Below are 21,118 nucleotides of genomic sequence, written 5' to 3'. Positions count from 1 at the left end.
TTCTCGCAGGGAGAGTGTCTGCTGGATGTCAAGTGCAGAATATTCCCCTGGAGCAAAGCTGTGAAGAGCGACCCTGCGGTGACACGTGCCCGGTGACATTTAGCTGTGGAGGGCCTGGCAGCCCTGGGCACCAGGGTGCTAATTTTGTCCAGCACTAGTTAACGTCGCGTCTTAGAGCGCAGAAGGTCAGCAGAGCTTATCTAATCCTGGGCTAGAAGGGCCATTAAACTCCATCCCCAGCCAAGTGAGTTCCCACAGACTCTATTATCCCTGCCCTGTTTGAGGCCCCTAAAGAAAGGGTACTGGGTGACATGAGCCGCAGAAGGTTTTCCTTGACTCAGGAAGCATGCATATTGTGCGTGAATTCTGGGCCCGGCGCTGTTGGGGGGATGAGGATGAGGTGCTAAGAAGTCCCTCGGAGACCTGCTGTGGGAGCTCACACGCTGGTAGGAGGGAAGCAGGAACCGACCACACATGGACGCCACGTCACACTGGTAGCCAGCCAGCGTGGCCAGGGCCCACCCGGGCACGTTCTGGTGGAAGGGTGTTCCGGCAGAGGAGACACCTGCAAAGGCCGGAAGGCAGGAAGGAGCTGCCGGTTTGGAAAGTGGGAAGAGCAAGCGCAGTTGGAGCACGTGATCTCGAGGGAGGTGGCCCGAGATGAGGTAGGAGAGGGAGGCACTGGGGACCAGACCACAGGTCCCTGAAGGCCAGGACGGGCCGTGGGGGTTCTCTTCTAAGTGCAGTGGACATTAAGCAGGAGACTGGCATGACATGGGGTTTGTATTTAAAAGTAAAAATTCTGGCTACTGTGTGGGCAGTGGATTGCAGAGGGGGCAAGGTTGGAGTTAACGAGGCTGTTGGTCCAGTAAGAGGTGTTTGTGGCTTGGACCAGGTTGGGTGCAAAGCAGGTGATGAAAATGGGTGGATTCAGGACCTTGAGCAGTCTGGGCTGCCGTTCCTGGGAAACTCAGTCTTAAATCCGAACGTGGAGGTGGCCTGCAAACAGAGACGTGCTTTGTCTGTTTTTCTCTTGCCCTTGCCGCGGGGATACTTTATAATCGATCCGTGCTTGGTTGTGTTTGGTAGAGAGGGAAATGGCAAGAGAAAGTAGTGGCAGTCGCAGCATTCCAGCACCGGGACCAGAGCGAAGCCGGCAGACAGAATGACGAAGCGATCGATCCCGCAGGAGGGGGTGCGACCCCAGGCTCTGCCACCTGTGTGACCTGTGTGACCAAAGACAGGTCATTTACCTCCCCCGAGTCTTGGTTGCTTTATCTGTAAAACTGTTAGGATGAGAGCGCCTACCTTGTCAGATTGCTAAGAGGATTAAACAGCCCTGGCCAGCGTGGCTCAGTCGGTTGGGCGTCACCCCGCAAAGCGGAAGGTCCCTGGCTCCATTCCCAGTCACTTGCCTGGCTTGTGGGGCTGTGTGAGAGGCAACTGATCCATGTGTCTCTCCCTCTGTTTCTCCCTCCCTTCCCTCCTCTCTAAAAATAAATAAATAAAATCTTTTTTTAAAAAAGAAAGAGGATTAAACAAATCAGTGCATGAAAATCACATAGAAACATGCCTAGCACAGACTGAGTAATCAATAAAGAAATGTCAGCTTTCGTTATTATGATTTCAGCGTAACTGAACACCCTCCCCCCAAAAAGTGAATCTGCGATGACATCTCAACATGTGCTTTTCCTATAGCTACCAAACAGGAAGGGGACTCTGCAGAGAACTATTGTTTTTTAATCTCTTATAAAGAGAAGAGGAATTAGCATTCAAGAAGCTCTTGTTACTTGCCAGGTGTTCCTAGACCATCGGATCTCATTTAGACCTCTCCGTAGTCAAACTAGGTACCATTTCTCGGGAAGCTTTTTTATTCGCAGTGTCTCTTTGCATCTTCAGAAGTGCCCCGCTAGGAAAGCACGTGCTTGCCTCACAGATGCAGCAGCTGCGGTTCAGGGCGGTCCTTGCCCGGCCAATGTCAACAGCTGGTGGGTCGAGGAGCCAACAGCTGACCCGGCCCTGAATGCTCACAGCCTCTGCCATTCCTCCTGGAGCGCGGGTGAGGGAGAGAGCCGCCCCACCAGGTCACTTCAGCTGTCACTCACAGCCGTCCGCACCCAAACCAGGGGACTCCTCTCTCTCCCCTCCCCCCACGGCACCCCTGGGCCTCATTTGTCCCTTGCCGGGTTTCTACTCAACGATGTTCTCAGCCAGATCCCTAGTCCCGTGAGCGTGTATTGATCATGCAGTTTGCTGGGATTAGGCAAGTACCGGTCGCCACCATGAATTCGTTATGTGGTTCTTAGGAAATAAACTGATGAAGGCTGGAAATCACTGAAAATTCTCTATGTTTTCATGTGGTCACTCACGTATTTCCCCTTATTCTCACATCGCTGCTGTTGGCGGTGTAGGTAAGGATCTATTGACGTTAACAGTGCAAAATAAATCTATACCCTGTAGCGTATTACTTAATCAGGCAGATTTATCGATCTTGAAATTTCGGCCTGATTCTTCTTTACTGACTGGAGTTTTGCCCTGAACTTTCATTGTGTTACTTATGTAATACTAGAAAAAATAATATGCAGGTTCAGTTTTGTGGGAATCTTTGTTTCTTGGGTGTTTTTACACTTATTCCCAGAAAATAAGATTGATGAATTTAAAATGGCAAACGAATATGCTCCATAATGTTCATTAAAACTTTTTATGTATTTAAACATTCGATCAAAAGAAGGCCTAAGACTTCTCATCAGAAAATTGCCAGCAATTAAAATGTACCATGTTTTGCAAGATTTTATTTCCAAACAGCTGGCCACCTGACCTACGGGAGGGCCCTGGTAATGTCCTTAGGAGTCATTTCCATAAGTTTGTTAAACTATACCTCTTGATCACTTTAACCCTAAAATTTAATAACAATTAGCAGCCCTGAAAATTGCCAAATGCCCACAATAAAAATGCAGTGTATTTGTTTTTAAATACATTTCCATTTTGATGGATTTGGGAGATTTGTGGTTATTTTGAAATTATATACTTGCTTCCTAGACTAAAGAAAAAAGGCTTCTTATCATTATTTTGGAAATACAAAAGCCTTCAGTGGCAACAGGGCAAAGGCTTCTATTTCAACTTTGAAGTAAGAGCCTAACCCGCCCCTTCAGGGTTGAACTGCGTGCCTCCTCCCCTCACTTACACCCCCCACTTCCCCACCCTGAGGAGTCTTTTCTCCCTTTGCAATCTGTGAATACCGGCCCGCTTTGTCCTGTTAAAGCCAGGCCGGCCACAGGCTAGCTTTGAGACTAATGCCTTCCCACACTGGAGGGAGCTTTGACAAGCAGAAAGATTTATAACCAGCAACATCATTAGCACTGAGAAATTGCCTGAGCAGACCTGCCGAAACCGACCCTAAGGGCCTGGAGTGATGCTCAGAAGATTTGACTAGTTAGGGGCACCACTGGGAAACCAGTGGCTTGGACCCAGATAAAAGGTTTGACATACCTGTGGCAGGGAGCAGGGACCCCCCTTCCTTCCCCGAGAAAGAGGAATGAAGGGGAGCAAAGCACTTCAGACCAACCAAGGGGCCTTCGTGGGGCAACTGGTCCAAAACAATTAGGACTCTGGAGGATACCCCAGATCCAATGGCCTGGGGCTGGGGCGGGGGGCGGACCACCCAGCAGCAAGCAGCACACCTACTGAAGCAGCGGAAGCAGCGTGTGTGGTTGGGCGGGGCTTGGCTCGGCTCGGCCTCGGGCAGGTCTGCCTGGGAACGTGAGGCGTGCAAAATCCTGTTCACTCCGCTGGGCTCTCTTAAAGGGAGTCCATGTGATTCATTCATCATTCTGATCCTTGGAGTGACACGGCCTGGATCGAAGCTCAGTTTAAGATACAGTTGTGGTTCAAGAGCTTGAAGGTTTTAAACTTTACGTGTGACCCACACCTCCAAACACAGAGCTGGAGACAACCCCGAGGAAGACAGGCATGCCTGCCTGGGCAGGTCAGGGGGGCATCACCGCCCCCCAGGCTCCCCAACCCCACACCGCTCTGCCTTCCAGGTCTTCCTTCCCTTCTCTCCCCACTGTTCTCTTCTTCTCCACAGCAAAAAAAAAGGAACTAAAAAAAATACTAAGTTGAGGGAACTTCTGCATAGTTGGAATTAGTAATGAAATTCCGATGGTTTCCATTACATTCTCAGGGATGATTTGACGGTTACATGATTGTAGAGTGGAGAAATCACTTGAGAAACCATCAAGGGGAATCTCCTGTTATGAGCCAGAAAAACAGGCTGAGACGCTCCGCACACAGAGATCGTAGAGATGTCTGAAGATACAAAGATGGGACCTCTGCTGTCCTCGAGGAGCCAAGGTCACGGGCTGCTCACGGTGCCCAAAGCACCAGGCCGCTGCCCAGTGTGGACGGCGGCCAGGGGCACGCGACGACGCCCTGCCCTCAGATCGCTCGCGTTTCAGTCGAGGAGACGCGACAGGCACGTGGAAAAGGGAGTGCCCGCCCGTCATAGGTTCAGAAGAACCACACACAGCAACATTCCCTGGAGGACTTTCTGCCAGGCACCGTTGTAATGGCCTGATATGGATTAATTCATTCAATCTGCATAACCGTCCTGTGAGGCATTGAATTACCTCCATTGTGTGAATGAAACAAAGACAGGTTGAGTGGTTTGCGTGAGATCAGGCAGCTAGTTTTTGGTGGATTTGCAACCAAGACTACAATTTAGCTGCCCCTGATTATATCACCTTTCACATGTACCCCTGGCTCTACATCATCGGCCACACGGCCTCAAAGGCAGGGCGGGTGTTGGAGACTGCAAGGGTCGGAGAAGTCTTCCTGGTGGGGGTTGGCCATGGGCTGGACCTTTAAGGCTGGGCGGGGACACAGCAGGAGCAGAGGCACCGACTCGGGGGCCAGCATGCAGCGGTCAGCCTACGGGAGGGCAGCGAGGACCCCTGGTGCTCTGGGGCCAGAGGCGCCTGCATTCTAATCCTGTGGCTCGGTCGCCGGGGAAGGTTTGGGCATGACCCACAGGTTTCCCATAAAATGGAAATAGTGGTAATAATAAAAATACATACCCTGGGAGATTAGTGGAAATACTCAGCAAGATGGCGTGTGAAAGTGTGTAGCCTCTTCATTGTAATTTGAAGTGTGTGTGTGTGTATGTGGGGGTGCGTGCAGAACAGTGAGTGTATTGGCCAGGAGTAGAAAGTTTCCGTTGGGGAGTAAACGCAGACCAGACGACAGGGCGAAATGGACCCCACCGTGGGGGCTCCTGACCGCAGAACCGCCCAGGGAGCAGCAGGGAGTCCCGCAAAGGCTGGGGGTGCACGAGGGAGCCGGAGGTGCTCCCTGGGAGCGCTGTGGGAGGGGCTCACACTGGCCGCAGCCTCTCTGAGCAGAGTCATTCCGGGGAGAGAGGAGACGCAGTGGGGAGGCATTTTAGAAGTATAAAGGAAGCAATGGAATTAGTGCTTTTTAAATGAAATGCATTCGATCATTCACTCGGAAACACTCAGGTGCGCATCGAATGCCACCCGGTCCCAGACGCTGTTCTCACAGGGCGCCGCTCACACCCCCGGGAACAAAGCAGGCAAAGTCCAGATTTTCTCGGAACCCGTGTTGTGGAATGACTCCTAACTGGTGCACACGTATGTACAGTCAAAAACAAGAGGTGTCGGAAAGAAGGAAGTGGGTTGTTAGAACGAGTGTTTCAGCACACGCCCTGTGCTTGCTCCGTAACTCGGTCTCGTTCCTCCTGCCCGCGGTGACCTTGGCCGGACTTCCTTTCCTTCAGGGGAAGCAGGACCGCCTCCCTGCGGAGTTTTAAGGAATGTTCTCACGCTCCCAATTCTGTATCGGAACCAGTTCATTTTTTTTTCCTTTCGGCTCCTGGATGGGGAAGACCGAGAGGACACAGCGTGCATGCACTGCTCGCCCCACCGGTGTCTGTTCAGGGTGTCACGGCTCAGCTCTCGTGTGGGACACACCAGCCTTGCTCTGCGGGGACAGCTTCCCAACACCCTTCTCTGCACCTGCAGGAACTTCCGTTGCGCCTTTCGGTTCATCCGCTCTGTGGACTTGCTCTGATACCTACACCTGTTTCTTTTCCCGTTCAGGAAGGTTCCCTTGGGTACTAAGAAAGGACTCTGAGTAGCTCCTCTTTCTGCGTTACGTGGGAGGTTGGTGTTAGTAAAAGTTACGTTGCATGGAATCACGTAACGTTGCCCGTGAGTTGGTCTCACATCCCTGTCTGGACTCAAATGTTTTCTTCAATAAGAGCTTTTGTCTGTGATTCTCATCATTAAAGAAAAACAGACAAGCAGGTCTTTTCAAAAGGTAAGCAGTTGTTTTCCAGCATGTAAGGAAATGTAGTGAAACCGGAAAAGACACTGGAGTTCGAGCTGCCTGTCACTATCAAACCCAATAAGCAATGACAGCCATTGAGTCTTTATGGGCGCTTTATTCAGATGGCCGGCGATTTGAGAAGATGGTGGGTTCATATCCCAACAGACCATCTTGCCTTCTCTTTCCAGGCCAGACTTTTTATAATGGGGGAATAAACAAGATGGGGTGAGGGCTCTGAGATTCAGGGAGGATTGGGTGAAAGAAGCTGTGACATTCCTGTCCTGGGCAGTCAGCTGTTCCCAGGGGCGGGTGGTCGTCTGTCTCTCCCTGGAACACAAAGGACTGGATACCTCCACTTGTCCCCAGGCGGTAATCTTCAGCAGTGCCCCAGGAGGTTGGCTGTTTTCCTGGGAGCCAGAATCTGCAGCTTCTGAAACAAAGCTTTAACATATACATTACTTGCTAGGCTTATAACTTTTGACCTTAAGCTAAAATTTCCCAACTCTTGAGTCCCCTATCAGTAGGAGTGTAAGATGATATTTTGTCCAAGTCAGTGAGTATTAATTAAGCACCCAAGGGAGCTAGAAATCATTAATGATGAAAGCGAATTAGAAGACACAGGAGCCCACGCAACACAAAGTTACACTGTCTACGGAGATGGAAATCCATGAACCTATAAAAATAAGCACCATTTCAGTGGCTCTTCTAGTCCGTGTTTTCACTGTAGGACGCACAAAGCACTTAATAACAATTGTTGCGTTAAATGTCTCAGAGTCACAACAGCCACGTGAAGTGGCCTGCATTACAGACGAGGAAACAGAGACTCAGAAATCCAGATCGGAGCGCCATGAGTGGCGATGCCCGTACTCGAACCCAGACACGCGGACACCACCACAGCAGAAGAGAAGTACTCAACCGCGCCGTCCGTACGCTGGGGAGGCTCAGGAGTCCGTCGGTGGGAAAGCACGAGGCGAGGCGCAAGGGTGAGCAATGACTTTACTGAAAAGGTACGCTCACGACCTGTCTGTAATTACCGCCCCTCTGTCCTTCCCTAACCTCGCGGATGTGTTTTAGATCGCTTGAACGTTTGGTCTCCGGGAGCAAATGACATTTTTGAAAATTATCAGTCGTTTTTACCTGGAGTGCGGCATCGCTAAATGACTGCTGTCGTCGTCGTTGTCCTCGCCTTGAATTTATTGGCACCCATTCATTTCGCCTTGACATGGGCATTAACGAGGAAATGGCTTTGTTTCATTCTGCCGTTCCAAAACCACCTCTCAAGATGCGGTTTGATGTTGTCAAGAGGTGGTTGTGGGGACAGCAAGACCACAGCAGACAAGAGCGGCTCCTGGGGGGAGAAAAATCATTAAGAAAAGTGACTGCTGTTTGATTTCAGTAGATATTTTTCATGCTTAAATATCCCTGCTGCTTAAAAACCCTGAGAGGGCTCAGCCCATATTTAGGACACTCCTGCCAAGCACAGAACAGGAGAAATTGGGTCTCTAAGGAGACATTTGGCTGTAGCTCAACAAACAGGAACCTCAAATTATATTTAGCTTTATGAAGTGCTCAAAAACAGTCTGTCTCAAAAAAATAATAATCACACGTGTGACTTAATGACACAATCATCTCTTTTTAGCCTCAGAGACTTGGATTTCCTGATGGAGACTACCGGAGGCCGGTGGTGTCGCCCTGCCCCCCACGGGGCAGAACGGGGGGCATCTTACAAACGGGCCTCCCTTCGCAACCCCCACGCCATCTCGAAGAACACCACATCCTCCTCCTTGCGTTCTTCATGTCCCCGTGGCAGCTTCTTACCTCCATCCCAGTCACAGTTTCCCTAGTGACCTTTCAACTCAAAAAAAGAAAAAAAAAACCCCACAAAGTTTCTGATTCAGGGCCGAGTCTTTCCTGACTTCATTTTAACCGCCACGCTCATATCAAGGTCAGAGCTGATACATGGTCCCTGATGACCAATGAAGGGCACGCATCTGAGCTCCAGCTCACCTGGCCACCTGGCTGTCCCCCCCACATACCCCGCCCCCCCCCACATGGGAAGCCCTGACCACCCACAGTGTGCAGTTGGTACACGGGTCCCTGGGTCACTTCCTGTCCCATTCCTCAACATTTCACCCTCCCTCATGACCCCACTTTACTCCTGCCTCTTCATGCTCACCTCCGACTGCTTCCGGAAGCTACAGTGAGGCCATCAGGGTCACTTCCTTTTACTTCCCACCCTCCAACCTGTAATAGAAGCTTTATATCATTCTGTATCAGTAACTATCTGTGTACCATCTGTCTACCAATAAGAGGTCCAAAGACGATGTTTATTTGTTTAATACCGATCGGGCTTCTGTGCAGTGCCAGGGACGATGCGAGTACTCACGACACAGCCGCCGTGTGCAGGTCACAGGTGCGGGCAGGTGTGCCCCCGTGGGGCAGGTGTGAGTCTCCCACGAAGTCACGTTGCAGGTAACACGTTCTCTCTAAGTTAAGTCTGCCTGTGGGCCGCTAGGCTGGGAGGGCCGTGGGAAATTCAGTCCCAGTCATCGCTGTGTCTTGATGCTCAAGTGTAAAAACGTCCCCTCGTTTTGCGTCAGTCTGCACCACATGGCCTCGGGCTGCGGGTCCCTTTAGCTCAGGAGGCTGTGCTGGCTCCGTGGTCACCTGAGGCTGTGCCGTCTCGGGCGTGGCAAGGAATCCCGGGGTGCAGGGCCCTCTCGTGGTTATGGGGTCATGTAAGAACTCTTCTGGGGGTGCCCAACCTATGGCCCGTGAGCCGCATGCCGCCCAGGATGACAATGAATGAGGCCCAACACAAAGTGGTAAATTTACTTAAAACATTATGAGACTTCTTTGTGATTACATGTCACGGTGCATTTAATGTGTGGCCCAAGACAACGCTGCTCCTTCCTGTGTGTGTGGCCCAGAGATGCCAAAAGCCTGGACACCCCTGTGTGCCTTTTCCAAGATAATTATTACAGACATTTAAGATACCTGGTAGTTTGACTAGAAATGTATGGTAAGAACACGAGTAGGGAAATATGGAAAAATTTGGTCCCAGGATTTCATTTCTTAAACGAATTACCTTTATCCTCTCAGTAAAAGAGACTTATTTTCTCAAGGAACAACAATTCTTTTCACGGACATTTTAATATCATCAGAGGCCTATGTGTTTATCGTAGGCAATTTGGAAAGAGTGAAAAGGATAAAGAAGAAGGCTGAAATCACTAAAACCACCTGCCCTCCGCCGGCCAGAGAGAAGCACGGGCCACGTTTTGGCGTCATTGGTCACAGTGCTCTTCCTGAGGCTGCCGCTGCGTGCCGTGTCTGCCGTGGCTGCCGTCGGTGTGTGCGGGCATCGCACCGGACACACGTCTGGACAGCTTTTCCTCCTGACGTAGTGTCACACACTTGGGAATGATGGCTTCCCCCTGCTGTGCGTGGCCATCGCGTGGGACTGTGCCTTCCAGGGGGCCCCGTCTTTCACCTCAGGCCACAGAGGAGAGGTGGCACCTTTTTATTAAACCCGACAAGTGCATTTCCTGACGCTGGGATGGGGACGGCGGCGATTTCCCAGCAGCGTTTTCGTGAGCGCCTCGCCTCCGTCTGCGTCTGAAGGTGTTGACCTAAATAGGATCTCCACACATCCTTCGTGATCGCTCCGGGAAAGGTGCCCAGCCTGCGGCCTGTGGGAGTCTCAGGACGTGAATTCTTTCTCAACATCAGCAGAGGCTTTTTTCGGGTTGCAAACGCTGGAAACTTCGGGGAGCTTGGGGCGACGCCTCGCGCGCCTGTACTGGCGCGGCCGGGCATCTATTCCTGGAGCCGGGCGACTGCGTCCTGCAGACACGGCCTCCTTCAGAGGAACGTGGCTTTGTAACGACGTTCTGGGCAGTGCTGCCTTTGATGAGACAAGCGCAGCCGTCGCGCCCGTCATCAGGGCTAATGTTCCGTGAGGAAGCCCAGAATGGCCGTGCTCAGACGTCAGAGCCTGCCGGCCTGAGGACGCAGACCTGCCTCACCCCCCAGCTGATGGCGTCTACCCTTTTCCGAGCAGCCCTCGCTCTGTCCCTCGACCTGACTGCACCGAAAAACCACGTGGGCTGGATGCTGTCCCCCAGGGATCGTGCTGCCAGCACCACTGTGCCCAGATGGATACAGACAAAGACACAGGCAGAAGTGGAGACGGAGAGCAGGAAAGCATGGAGGCTCCCGCTGCATGTTCCCCGGGATTCAGTCGAGATCCCGGCTGCCCCGCCCCACCCCCAGCCCCGCCGTGCAGGGCTCTGCGTCGTCGTGGTGCGCAGCGCTGGAGACACGCTGTGTCTCAGGAGCTGCCTGCTGACCCCACGCCGTCTCTGTTTCACCCCCACAGGGGACGCATGCGTGCACACGCCGTCTCTGAGGGAGGGCATGTGCCTCCCTTTTCAGGGCAGGCAGCTGGAACTAGAGAGGGAGGGCGAACGCATCACTCGGACCGAGAAAGGACCAAGCCCCTCACTCTTCCAGCATGAGGGGCAGTGGGGGAGGGGTCGGACCCTCAGGCCGTGTTCCAGGATTTTTAAAGCTCCTCCTCGTAAGTCATCTCGAGGCTCCCAACAGCGGGGAGGTGGGCGGATGGGACCGTGTTATCGCCCTTGCTTCGGAAGTGGAGGAAGAGAGGCGCACGGAGGTGAAACAATTTCCCCAAGTTCACCCAGCCCATTAACCGCAGAGACCAGGCTTGAATCACAAGTCCTTCACCTGACTCTCTTCCTACTCCTCCTGCTTTTAGGGCAAAAAAAAAAAAAAAGCACACAAACCAAAAAACCTCCCCCTGTTCCACGGGGCACCAGAGGAGACGGACAGGCCACACGGATCCAGCCCAAACAGCCCCCGGAGTCCTCGCCAACAAGACTCCTACTATTGTTGGGTCAGGGACCCAACAGACACCATGGATTCCATCACAAAGAGGAAGAATTCCCCACTCGCCGCCTTTTAACATGCTAGACGTTCCGTGCAAAATGTTTATGCGAGTCGGTAAGCTCAAGAGAACTTCACAAACACCCGCTTCAAACTCGTCCTCCGCTCCCGAGCTGTCCCTGGAAGGAAGGCAGATTCCCCAGAAGACTGTGGCTTGCTCCTCGGCCGACACGGTCGTCTGGAACAGGCCCCTGGCAGTGTCGAATGGACCCTCGTCCCTGCTCTGCTCCCTGATGTGTCTGAGGCCTCGCAGCAAAGCGATGGCTCCTCGGGACTAGAACACGGGTCTCCTGTCTCCCCGTCCGTGCACCTTCCACAGCACCGTGCCACCAATCACAGCCGGGCAGAAGTGAGAAAAGGCAGGGAAAAATGCAGTTAGTGTGCCTCGGATTCCACCCACAAGGCCGTTCGACAGCAGTCTATATAATAAAGTTTCTTCCGTTCCCTAGGAGCGAACCTGGGGGTTCGGTTTTACGTGTCTCATCTCGCAGCTCAGTGCAACAGCTGCCGAGGCTGAATAAGTGGGTCATCATCCCAGCTCTTTATCTCCCTGCCACACGCTCTCACACGCCGAAACCGGGACCGGGTGCCGCGCACATGCTTTTGTTATTAGCCAGCTGGGCGGAGGTTATTCATTCTTGGACACTTCTTTGAAAAGGACGGGAACAATTTCGAACATCGTTCCCTCGGCAATCCTGGGCTCGTTTCGGGTGGTGAAGGTAGAGGTCACTTTATTAATACAGCCATCAAGGGAGGTTGTCACGGTAACGCATTGCATCAATTCCTTGAAGTGCGGGAGACAAAGCCAGAAAGAGAAACTTTCAAGTCTATAAATACAGACCCAGCATTGCTCAAGCGTACAGCTCCCTGGCAGGGTGGACTTAAATGTGTAGCTTTGAACGAGACCCAAACAGAAAGAAAGAAAACTTGCCTTTGGTAGTGTGATGGGTCATTATGGCCATAATGGGAATAAGTGACCCTTCAGGTCACAGGGGGAGAAAAGGGAGAATACGGCAACTAGCAACACTAGGTCCCGGCTGGTGCCCTCGGAGCCTGTGAAACCCCCCTCTAGGTCTGCTTTTCAAGACCTTCCAGACAGGACTCGCAGAGGGAAAGGGAATCAAAGTCTCACAATTCACATTTTGACAATAGGTGGAGGTTGGGGAGGGAGAAATGGGGACGGCGATCAAGGAACCCACCGAAATCAAGTTAGGGAGCTGGGGGGTTCCGCTCCATCCCAGGCACCCTCATCATCCGTGCTGCAGGGAAAGGACAACGATGCGAAAGAGGGAGGAAGAGATGCTCCTTGTTTTCATTCTTTCCCTGTGAGAGTTCGGAGCATTGTCATCCACTCACAGCCCCACTGGGAGCTTACGTATCCACCGCTGCAGCTCGCTCGCGGAAGCTGTGGTCAGAATGAGTGTAACCCCTTGCTGACTTCAGCCGCTCCGCCGGAAAGGACCGCACTTCGTCTTTTAGCCCCGTAACTGCGTTTGCGTCTAACAATAACGCTACACCCTTGCCTGTCGGAGGCCACAGACCCTCCCAGCCACTGCCTTGGAAACCATTCCTGACATTGAAACATCGGGGGTAAGAGGTCCTACAGTGTGATATTGGACACACCATCAATGAGTTATTTTCATCAAGAGTAAAGTGATCCTTTAGCATGTCGTCCAGCTATGGTCAAAGTAGGACTGTGGTAGCTTTTCATATCTAAGAGGTCCCCGTTTATCATAAAAAAAAAAGAATTAATTGTGCCTGCAACTAACGTTGTGCATCTAATACCGAACCAAGCGCTGCGGGAGGGGTTTGGACATACACCTGCCGTGCTGGCTGCGATGGCGCCCCTTAGACTGTGAAGCGAGAATCAGGACGCGCTTAAGGTCAGTACTGCCCAAAGTCGGTTCAGCGTGTTCAGTTTAAGGCCCGTCCACGCAGACGGGCACCAGGTGGACAGGGTGCGTGCTGTTCGCTGCTGGGTGCGCGCGTTGGATAGAAATCCTTCCCCAGTTGGGTGTTCAGTCTGCGGAGGATTTCCAAAGCGGAGGTCACGCCGGGGCTGCAAGGGCGTGCTGCCGGTTCTGTCCCTGGCAGCAGGTCCCTGGAACCTTGTGTTGAGAGGGATTCTGAAGTGCAGCGCAAGCGAGGGCCATGGTGAGGTGTCTTCTCGGCACTGGGGAAGGGAAAACGAGAGCGGTACGCAACGTGTTGGCCATTCCCCACCGGGGCCTTTGGAACTCGGGGTTCGGTGTGATGTCTGAGCTGATTTGCATTTGGAGCGCTGCCAGAAATGCAGTAGAACTTAGAAGACGTGACATTGAACGCTACTCACAGGGACCTCACCTGGTCCCGGTGTGGAGTGAGAGCAAGCAGAACAGCTGGTCGGTGCGACTGAAGATCCACTGAGGGGCACAGAGTGGTTTCCGCTGTCTCGGGCGGCGCAGCACACAGCTCCGTGCGGCCGCCTTTCTCCGAGCTGCGGCACCTGGGCTCGGGCTCTGCGTCTGCCCCAGACTGCTCTCCGCTTCCTGAGCCCGAGTCCCTGAGTTGTGCTCAGGCTCTGATGTGACCCTTTCTGCCAAAGCAAAGCACAGCACAAGACAGAGGGTGCCTGGGGCTCCACTCACCCTTTCACCGGGCGCAGCACTGAATGGTGTGTCTCCAAACCCAACCTTCTGCAGGCACACCCCCAGGAAGGTAGCCCACTCTTTCATTTCCGCTTCTGGTACTTACTCTCGCCTCGAGTCCCCATGCCTCCTCACCTGCAAACCTCACAATCTCTGATCCAGAATCTCCAAGGCGTCTTTGTGCTCCTCTCCGCAGTATTCCTAAGGGCACCTGTTCGTCTTCCCTGCTCTGGCTGACTCCCCGAGCCGGGCCTTCCTCCTCGAACTCCAGCGCTAACAGAGGAGCAGTCCTTCCGGTGGGGGCCGTCCTGTGCATTGCAGGGTGGTTAGCAGCATCTCTGGCTTCTACATACTCGCTCGTCCTTTCCGGGGTTGTGACAACCAAATGACATCTCCAGACATTGCCAAGTGTCCCCTGGGAGGCACAGCCAGCCACCCCCTTTTGAAAATCACTACTTTGGAAAGACAGCGACTAGGAAATGTCAATTCCTCACATTTCTTCAACCCATTTTCTAATTATTCCAAAATCCCTTCTTTGAGTCTATAAGGGCATGCCACGCATATTTTCACGTGTCCCGGCCCCACCTCAACGTGCTGTTCCTCTCAGACACTTCCTGTGGTCTCTTTGTTCCCAGTCCCAGGCCACTGCCGCGGAGGCCCTCGGTGACTCATTTCACGCCCTCCCTGCGCTCTGGTAACGTCTTTTGCTCCCAGCATCCTTCATGGTCATTGTTTCTCTCCCTACGGCGGGAACGCTAATACTCTCCAGTGTTCCGCCCCCAGTTCTCGTTTCTGCTTCATCTGTGTTCTACCAGGATGGGGTCGCCTACTCCGGCAGCTTCGCCCTTTGTCACGATGACCCATCAGCCCTGTCGCCAACCCATATCTCCCGAACCCTTAATGAGCTTTTCCTGCTTGTAACAAGACCCCCTTGCAAGAGAGCCTGCACCCTCTTGAGGTCGATAGGTCCAAATCAAGGTTGGTGCAGGAACCTCCACGGGGGAGATGGAGCTGGCTCCAAAAATGTTGAGCCCTGGATTCAAATGCAGCTGTTGGAAGAGGGGCCACTGCTGGGGCAATCCTGTCAAGAAGAGCCACACAACTCAGGGCAGGGGGCGGGGAGGGGAATCTCTTCTTCTTCCCTCTTACCTCCTCTGCTTCCTCTAGCGCCCCCTGTGGGTGGAAGCCAACAGCAACTTGCAGGGTTCCAGCCTCAGCACCAGAAGAATGGGTGGATTTAGAATTGGGAGACCATTGCTTAATAACCAGCACAAGGCTCCTTCACCCCTCTGTGCCTTGACTTACCGTTTCCCATCCCTAACGCTCTCTCTGCCGTAGCTGCCTGGTGCACACCTCTGTTCAAAGACCGTCTTCTTTCTTTCATCTACTCTAATCTCCCCCCAAATAATTATTCACTGGCATCTGAGTTCCCCTAGCTGTTTGCAAATGCTCCCTTTACTGTCTTTTTTATATTGTATCACAATTATTTCTGTACACATTCATTGTGTTTGTTTTCTGCCAAACTGTCAGCTCCCTTAGGGCAGGGAGAATAACAACTATAAAATCTAGCAGGATGCCTGGCACACCACAGGTACGGTGGTTCAGCTGGTTGGAACTGACGAGGGCATTTTAATGAAATTAATACGAAATCATTTCTTGTATATATTTTATCTTCCCCACCAGACTGGAACTCCGTAAGAGCTGAGCTTTATATTTCTTTTATGCCCTCGTGGTGTTGAGTACAGAGTTGCATATGCTGAGGAAGAGCTCAGTGATATTGGTTAACCACCCAGTTACTCAGTGAGCACCACGGTTTCGGTTCAAAGACACACAAAGATGGAGCATAAGTTTATGAGTAGCAGGTAAGGTCTGCAGTTAGGGGTAGATGTGTTTCCAGCACACGATGCCAACAGAGGGGCCAGGTTCTGTCTCTGTCGAAAGGCTAGCACGATCAAGAGACTGCATGTCGCATGTCTTACAGTGAATTCTAAAGTAATGGACTAGATTCTAGGTTTCTTTCTTTCCCCTGTTTCTCTCTTACAGAAAACACATTCCCCTAGTTCATGAGGTTACATTTGTTCCTTGTCTGTGTATTAAATTTCTCATAATCATCCACATCAACCAGTGGAGTATTTAAATGTAGAAAAGGCATTGAATTTTAACATAATCACCAACTTCTTGAAAAAAGAAACCTGTGTTCAACAGCTGATTTACATTCAGGCCCAGGAAGAAGCAAAACAGCTTTTTTTTTTAAAGGGGACCAGTATTTAATTAACTATTGATTTCTTCTCAATTACTCAAGGCAAGCAATTATCGATATTGACGGAACAGCTATTTCCTTAGCTCCAGTACCTAAATGAAAGGAAATATTCCATTCAGCAATCTGCTGCCTGGAATCAAAATGCTGAGAATCTTTAACTTTAAATGCAGAGAGTTATTTGGATGTGTTTATTCCACGCGGCCCCAATTAAACAGATATTTCCTGAAGTGTAAGCAAAACAAAATCCTGAAAACCTATGCATGATCCTGAAAACCTATGCATGCTTTCCAAATTAGCACCAAGCGAAAGGAAGGAGAAGGCTTTTGTCAGCTTTGACCATGATCTAATCTCTCTCCACTTGTAGCCTTGACCTCCTGACTACAGCTCTTGACACTGTAAACCCTGACTCCTAAAATACTATCACGTGGGCCTCCCACTCACCACGTCTACGCCGCCTCAATGACAGCCAAAACCACCCGCTGTGTCCTTTATAGCTGGAACACCACCTCGTCCATCGAGATGTGGAGCTGCAGGGTTTAGTAGGCCTTAGTGGTCACTCCCGTCATTGACAGATAGGGAGCGTGAGCCCATTTGAAAATTACACCAACACATTATGCGACTGCCACCAAGAAGTCGCCAAGGAGTTGTGGAAGGTGGTCACACAGGGCCCTGTCGAGGCCACGTGGTCCTCCACCCTCTGAGCACCCCCCACCATTTATCCTCAGCTCAGCTGCACACAGACCGTTAATTAGCGTGTCTGAAAGAAGCTACTTCTGAAGGCGACGTGACCATGGCACACGAGTAATGACAAGACCACACTCTCTATTGAATTATATTACTTGGGAGACGGGGGTTATTTTTTTTAAATACTTTGCAATTGATAGGACTATTGAGTGTATGTATGTGTGTGGTTAAGTCACACATGGTACCCTGGGGAAATTTAACCATGGCATTAAAAAAAAAAGAAAGAAAAAATGGTATAATTTATTTTTTAACAAACCCCTTTTTCTGCTCTGCCCCCACCGCCCACTCCAGAGTGTCTCCGCGTGGGGAGTGCTTGGGCAGCATCTGTCGCTGGGCCGTGCTCTTGGCTCTTTGCTCTGCTGTTGTCTTCCCGTCCCTGGGTTCTATTTAGCATTCTGCCAAACCAGTGAAACCTTGATTATCTAAACGAATCAGAAACCTGGCGTTAATGAGGATAACCAGAATTTTGAAGAACTAAGAAATTATCGGAGGTGAAAGTTACATGACAGGGACCGCAAATGAATTTTAGTCTCTGGAATTGCTTGTCTTGACTTATTCAAATGAAGGTGATCGATCGGCGAACAGAGTGAAATTTGGGTAATCAGGGTTTCACCACTGCATATTTATTATTATCCCCGGGAAACCAAGGTAACCTTGGACGCTGCTTCCCACATGTACAAGAGGATAAAAATCCTAATAGGCTGTCAGGAGCAGAAGAAGCGACTGCTCTTCTTCACACCTCTCAGAGAAACAGCTTTCTCTCTTCCCGTGTGGCTGCCGCCTGGAGCATGCTGCCTGCCCCCTGTCCCATCCTGTCCCTTCCAGTTGGCTTCTGTCATCATGCATGCGACACTGGAATCACCTGCAGGGAGAACGTCGCATCCCTTGGAGGCTCTTGGTCATTTCAGCAGTCCTGCTTTGCATTTTAATTACCATCCCCTGGCTTCAAAGTGCTGCATTCTTGCATGAGGCCCTTGTCCTTTAAAAACCCGGGAGGTCACCGCAGGTGTCCGGGGAGAAGCCACTGCCAAAGCAGGTGTATGACGTTACCCCATACTCTATAGCCTGAAATGCACAACGGTACCATCTCAGGTTGCAGCCAAAATCTGTAGAAAAAGAGCGGATGGTGCAAACAAAGGCAGCAAACCACCTGTGTTTGGAAATGGGAGTCACGTGCTTACTTTGCAGCCGGGAGGGGGGAGCGCGGAATCGATAGAGATTTTCTTTTAAGCTGAAAACATGATGTACCAGATGAACTTAAATTGATTCTGCTTCTCCTCCCCGCGCCCCGCTCCCCTCCCCCCTCGTTCTGCAGCCAATGTCTGCGACAACGAGCTTCTGCACTGCCAGAACGGAGGGACGTGTCACAACAACGTGCGCTGCCTGTGCCCCGCCGCCTACACGGGCGTCCTGTGCGAGAAGCTGCGGTGCGAGGAGGCCGGCGGCTGCGGCTCGGGCTCCGGCCCCGGGGCGTCCGCGCTCCGCCGCCCGGCGCTGCTGGTGACCGCACTGCTGGCCACCGCCGGGCCCTTGGTGATCTAGGCTGCGCTGTAGCCACCGGCCGGGCCTGTGCCCTCGGGAAGCAAACGCGGCCCAAGCCTTTGCCACTGACCTAGAAACCCACACGCAGACACCCCCACTCAGACGCAGGGAACGAACTCAAGAGGCCCGACTGAACTAAGCCATATCTGTCAGCCGTGGGCGCACCTGCGAGTCTGTTCCCTTCTGACTCCGGAGCGGGCAGCGGCTGGTTAGTGTCACTGAAGATCGCGTGGCCTGCGCAGAGCTGATTGCCGGTGGGAAAGGCTGGGACACCGCCCCGCTGCGCCCCCCCCCCGGCCAACAGGAAAGACTGAAACACAAATCAACCGACCTAATGAGCGCTGGTACTCGCACGCGGCGCGCCCCAGTGCCGCTCGGCCCAGAGCGGGGCCCACCGAGTCGGAGCGCTCTCCGCGCGCGCGCGGCAGCACGGGTGCGCGCACACCTGTTCCAGCTGCCGCCCGCCGGGGCGTCTCAGCCCCTGACTCCCTTCCAACCTGTGCTTTAGTGAACGTTGCTCTGTAACCCTCGTTGGTCGAAAGATTTCTTTGTCTGATGTCGGTGATGCACACGTGTACCAACCCCTCCAGAAGCTCAAGCCGGGCGCGCCCCGCCTGCCCAAGCCGCACTGAGTCCTCCCAGCGCCCGGTGCCCGCGCCGCGCCCGCCGTCCGAGAGTGGCCATAGGGAAAAGAGAAAGTGTATCTATCCTTTTGTATTCAAATGAAGTTATTTTTCTTGAAATACTGTAATATGTAGATTTTTTTGTATTCTTGCCAGTTTGTGTTACCAGACAATCTGTTCATGTATCTCATTGGAATCAGCAGAGACTGACATTTTACTTTGTCCTCTTCCGTTCTGTTTTGTTTCACTGTGCAGAGGTTTCTCTGTAAGGGCAACGAACGTGCTGGCATCAAAGAATATCAGTTTACATATATAACAAGTGTAATAAGATTCCACCAAAGGACATTCTAAGTGTTTTCTTGTTGCTTTAACACTGGAAGATTTAAAGAATAAAAATTCCTGCAGAAATGATTTCAGGAATTTGTATTGCAGTTTCTTAAGACGCAAGGAGAAGCCACCGAGCCGTTTCACACTCACTTTACTGATTTCCGTGTGGACTGAATACACGCAGCTGACGAATTCAGTTCACCCAGGAAGACGGGATCATGTTCCCTAGCTTGGACAGCTTCTGCAAAATATGAGACTATTTCCACTTGGGAAAATGATAACAGAAAAAAAAATCTAAGCGATTGCCAAGATTATGCCAAAGCCTGTTGGCAGAGTACTAAGAGACTTTTATTTTTCAGTCATGCTATTTTCACAGATCGATGGGACCATGTGACTCTAGGGACGCTGATCTATGTATCTTTCCAAATACAGTGTTTACACAAGTGTCATGAGGGGCAACCCGGGGAACCAGGGGAGTCGCAGGGAAATTGAGTGGTTAGCAATTGGACTTTGAATATATTCAGATGAACTATTTAGAGGAAATATCAAATATACAGCAGCAAGTAGACATAACTGCTGTTCCTGAGAATAAAGTTTGTTTTAAGTACCGCCCAAGGTGTAATACATTCTTGTTTCTGCCTTTTATTAGGCCAATTACCGTGCAAGACAGCAAGGGGGGCTGGTAGGGGAAGGCAGCGCGGGGTCTCAGGGTGGCTGACACAGTGTGTGCATTGCTTCCCCGGCACACTCAGCCTGCAGGTGACAGATATGTTCGTAGCAGCAGCCTCTCCTCCTGGACCCAGAAACAATTATCAACCCAAACCAGAGCCTTAAAGAAACGAGGTCGTACATGACCGGGTAGCACAGTGAGCTCTGGTGGAGGTAGGTTGGGAACCCGCTTCCTATCTGAATCCTTTGCCCCACATTTTTTCCCGCTCCTTGCTGAAACGGGGTAGGGTGGGGGTGGGGGTGGGGGAGCATAATGCCTTCTGATAAATAACCCAGCTAAAAACTAGATAAAGGAACAGTGTGTCTTATTGGTTTTGTTCCCAGAAAAGCCAATTCCAAGAAGGCAATAAAAGGTAAACAGGTAACACCTGCCCTGCCTGCCACCCCACGCCTGAGTCAATTGAATGTTTGTTATTCTAACCCACGGTCTCTTTCGCTGTAAGAAATAAGGAAAGATGGAAATAAATTAGAGCTCTGGCTGAGTGCCAGAGTGGCCAACCAGCAACTGGAGATTTACATGAGAAATATAAACAGCAAATTATCCATCGAGCTCACCCAAGACTACACGTGAAAATGCCAAGAACACACAGGGCCTGAGACTCCTCATGATGAGGCAGATTTTCCCTGTGAAAGCTGGGATCTGCTTTGTCTTACTGTTCATTAGCACAAGCCAAAGGCAGCCCGTGTCCTTTCCAGCCATGACACACTCCTTGTCGCCACGCTCGGGAGTCACACTGCACACTTCATTTCAGTGCCCGGGATTCCAGAAGCTAATTCTAAAACTTAATGAAGGCCTGATCCAAATCACTCCATCTGCATTTTATCTTTATGAGGCCCGAGGAATCTAAATTGAGGAGGAATATATTGCATTCAGTGTATTCAGATATAGTTTTATGAATTTCCCAAAATGATGTGATCTGCTTTTAATAAAAATTCACTTTTAGGTATCTAACCCC

The 21,118-nt window shown here is 51.4% G+C and overlaps 1 protein-coding gene and 1 long non-coding RNA gene across 3 annotated transcripts in view; one reads left to right on the top strand and one right to left on the bottom strand.

Annotated features, from left to right (window-relative positions):
- The window catches only part of NTNG1 (netrin G1), a 260,055-nt gene extending 241,398 nt beyond the window's left edge, over nucleotides 1–18,657 (top strand). For both annotated transcript variants that reach the window (XM_045816854.1, XM_045816856.1), the window contains one exon: nucleotides 18,257–18,657. In XM_045816854.1, coding sequence (XP_045672810.1) covers nucleotides 18,257–18,483 — 227 coding nt within the window. In that variant the 3' untranslated portion in view covers nucleotides 18,484–18,657. The remainder of the gene's footprint in view (nucleotides 1–18,256) is intronic.
- LOC123804511 lies at nucleotides 17,203–18,780 on the bottom strand. Its single transcript, XR_006783168.1, has 3 exons — nucleotides 18,649–18,780; nucleotides 17,804–18,006; nucleotides 17,203–17,363 (listed from the first exon to the last, which is right to left on the bottom strand). It is a non-coding gene; the product is annotated as an uncharacterized LOC123804511 (long non-coding RNA).
- Nucleotides 18,781–21,118: the final 2,338 nt, after the last annotated feature.

This window comes from Phyllostomus hastatus, unplaced genomic scaffold (assembly GCF_019186645.2).
Source record: "Phyllostomus hastatus isolate PE091 unplaced genomic scaffold, TTU_PhHast_1.1 phas_scaffold_216, whole genome shotgun sequence".
In the NCBI taxonomy this organism is placed as follows: domain Eukaryota; kingdom Metazoa; phylum Chordata; class Mammalia; order Chiroptera; family Phyllostomidae; genus Phyllostomus; species Phyllostomus hastatus.
Note: the sequence above shows the minus strand (reverse complement) of the source record. Positions and strands in the feature narration are given on the sequence as shown.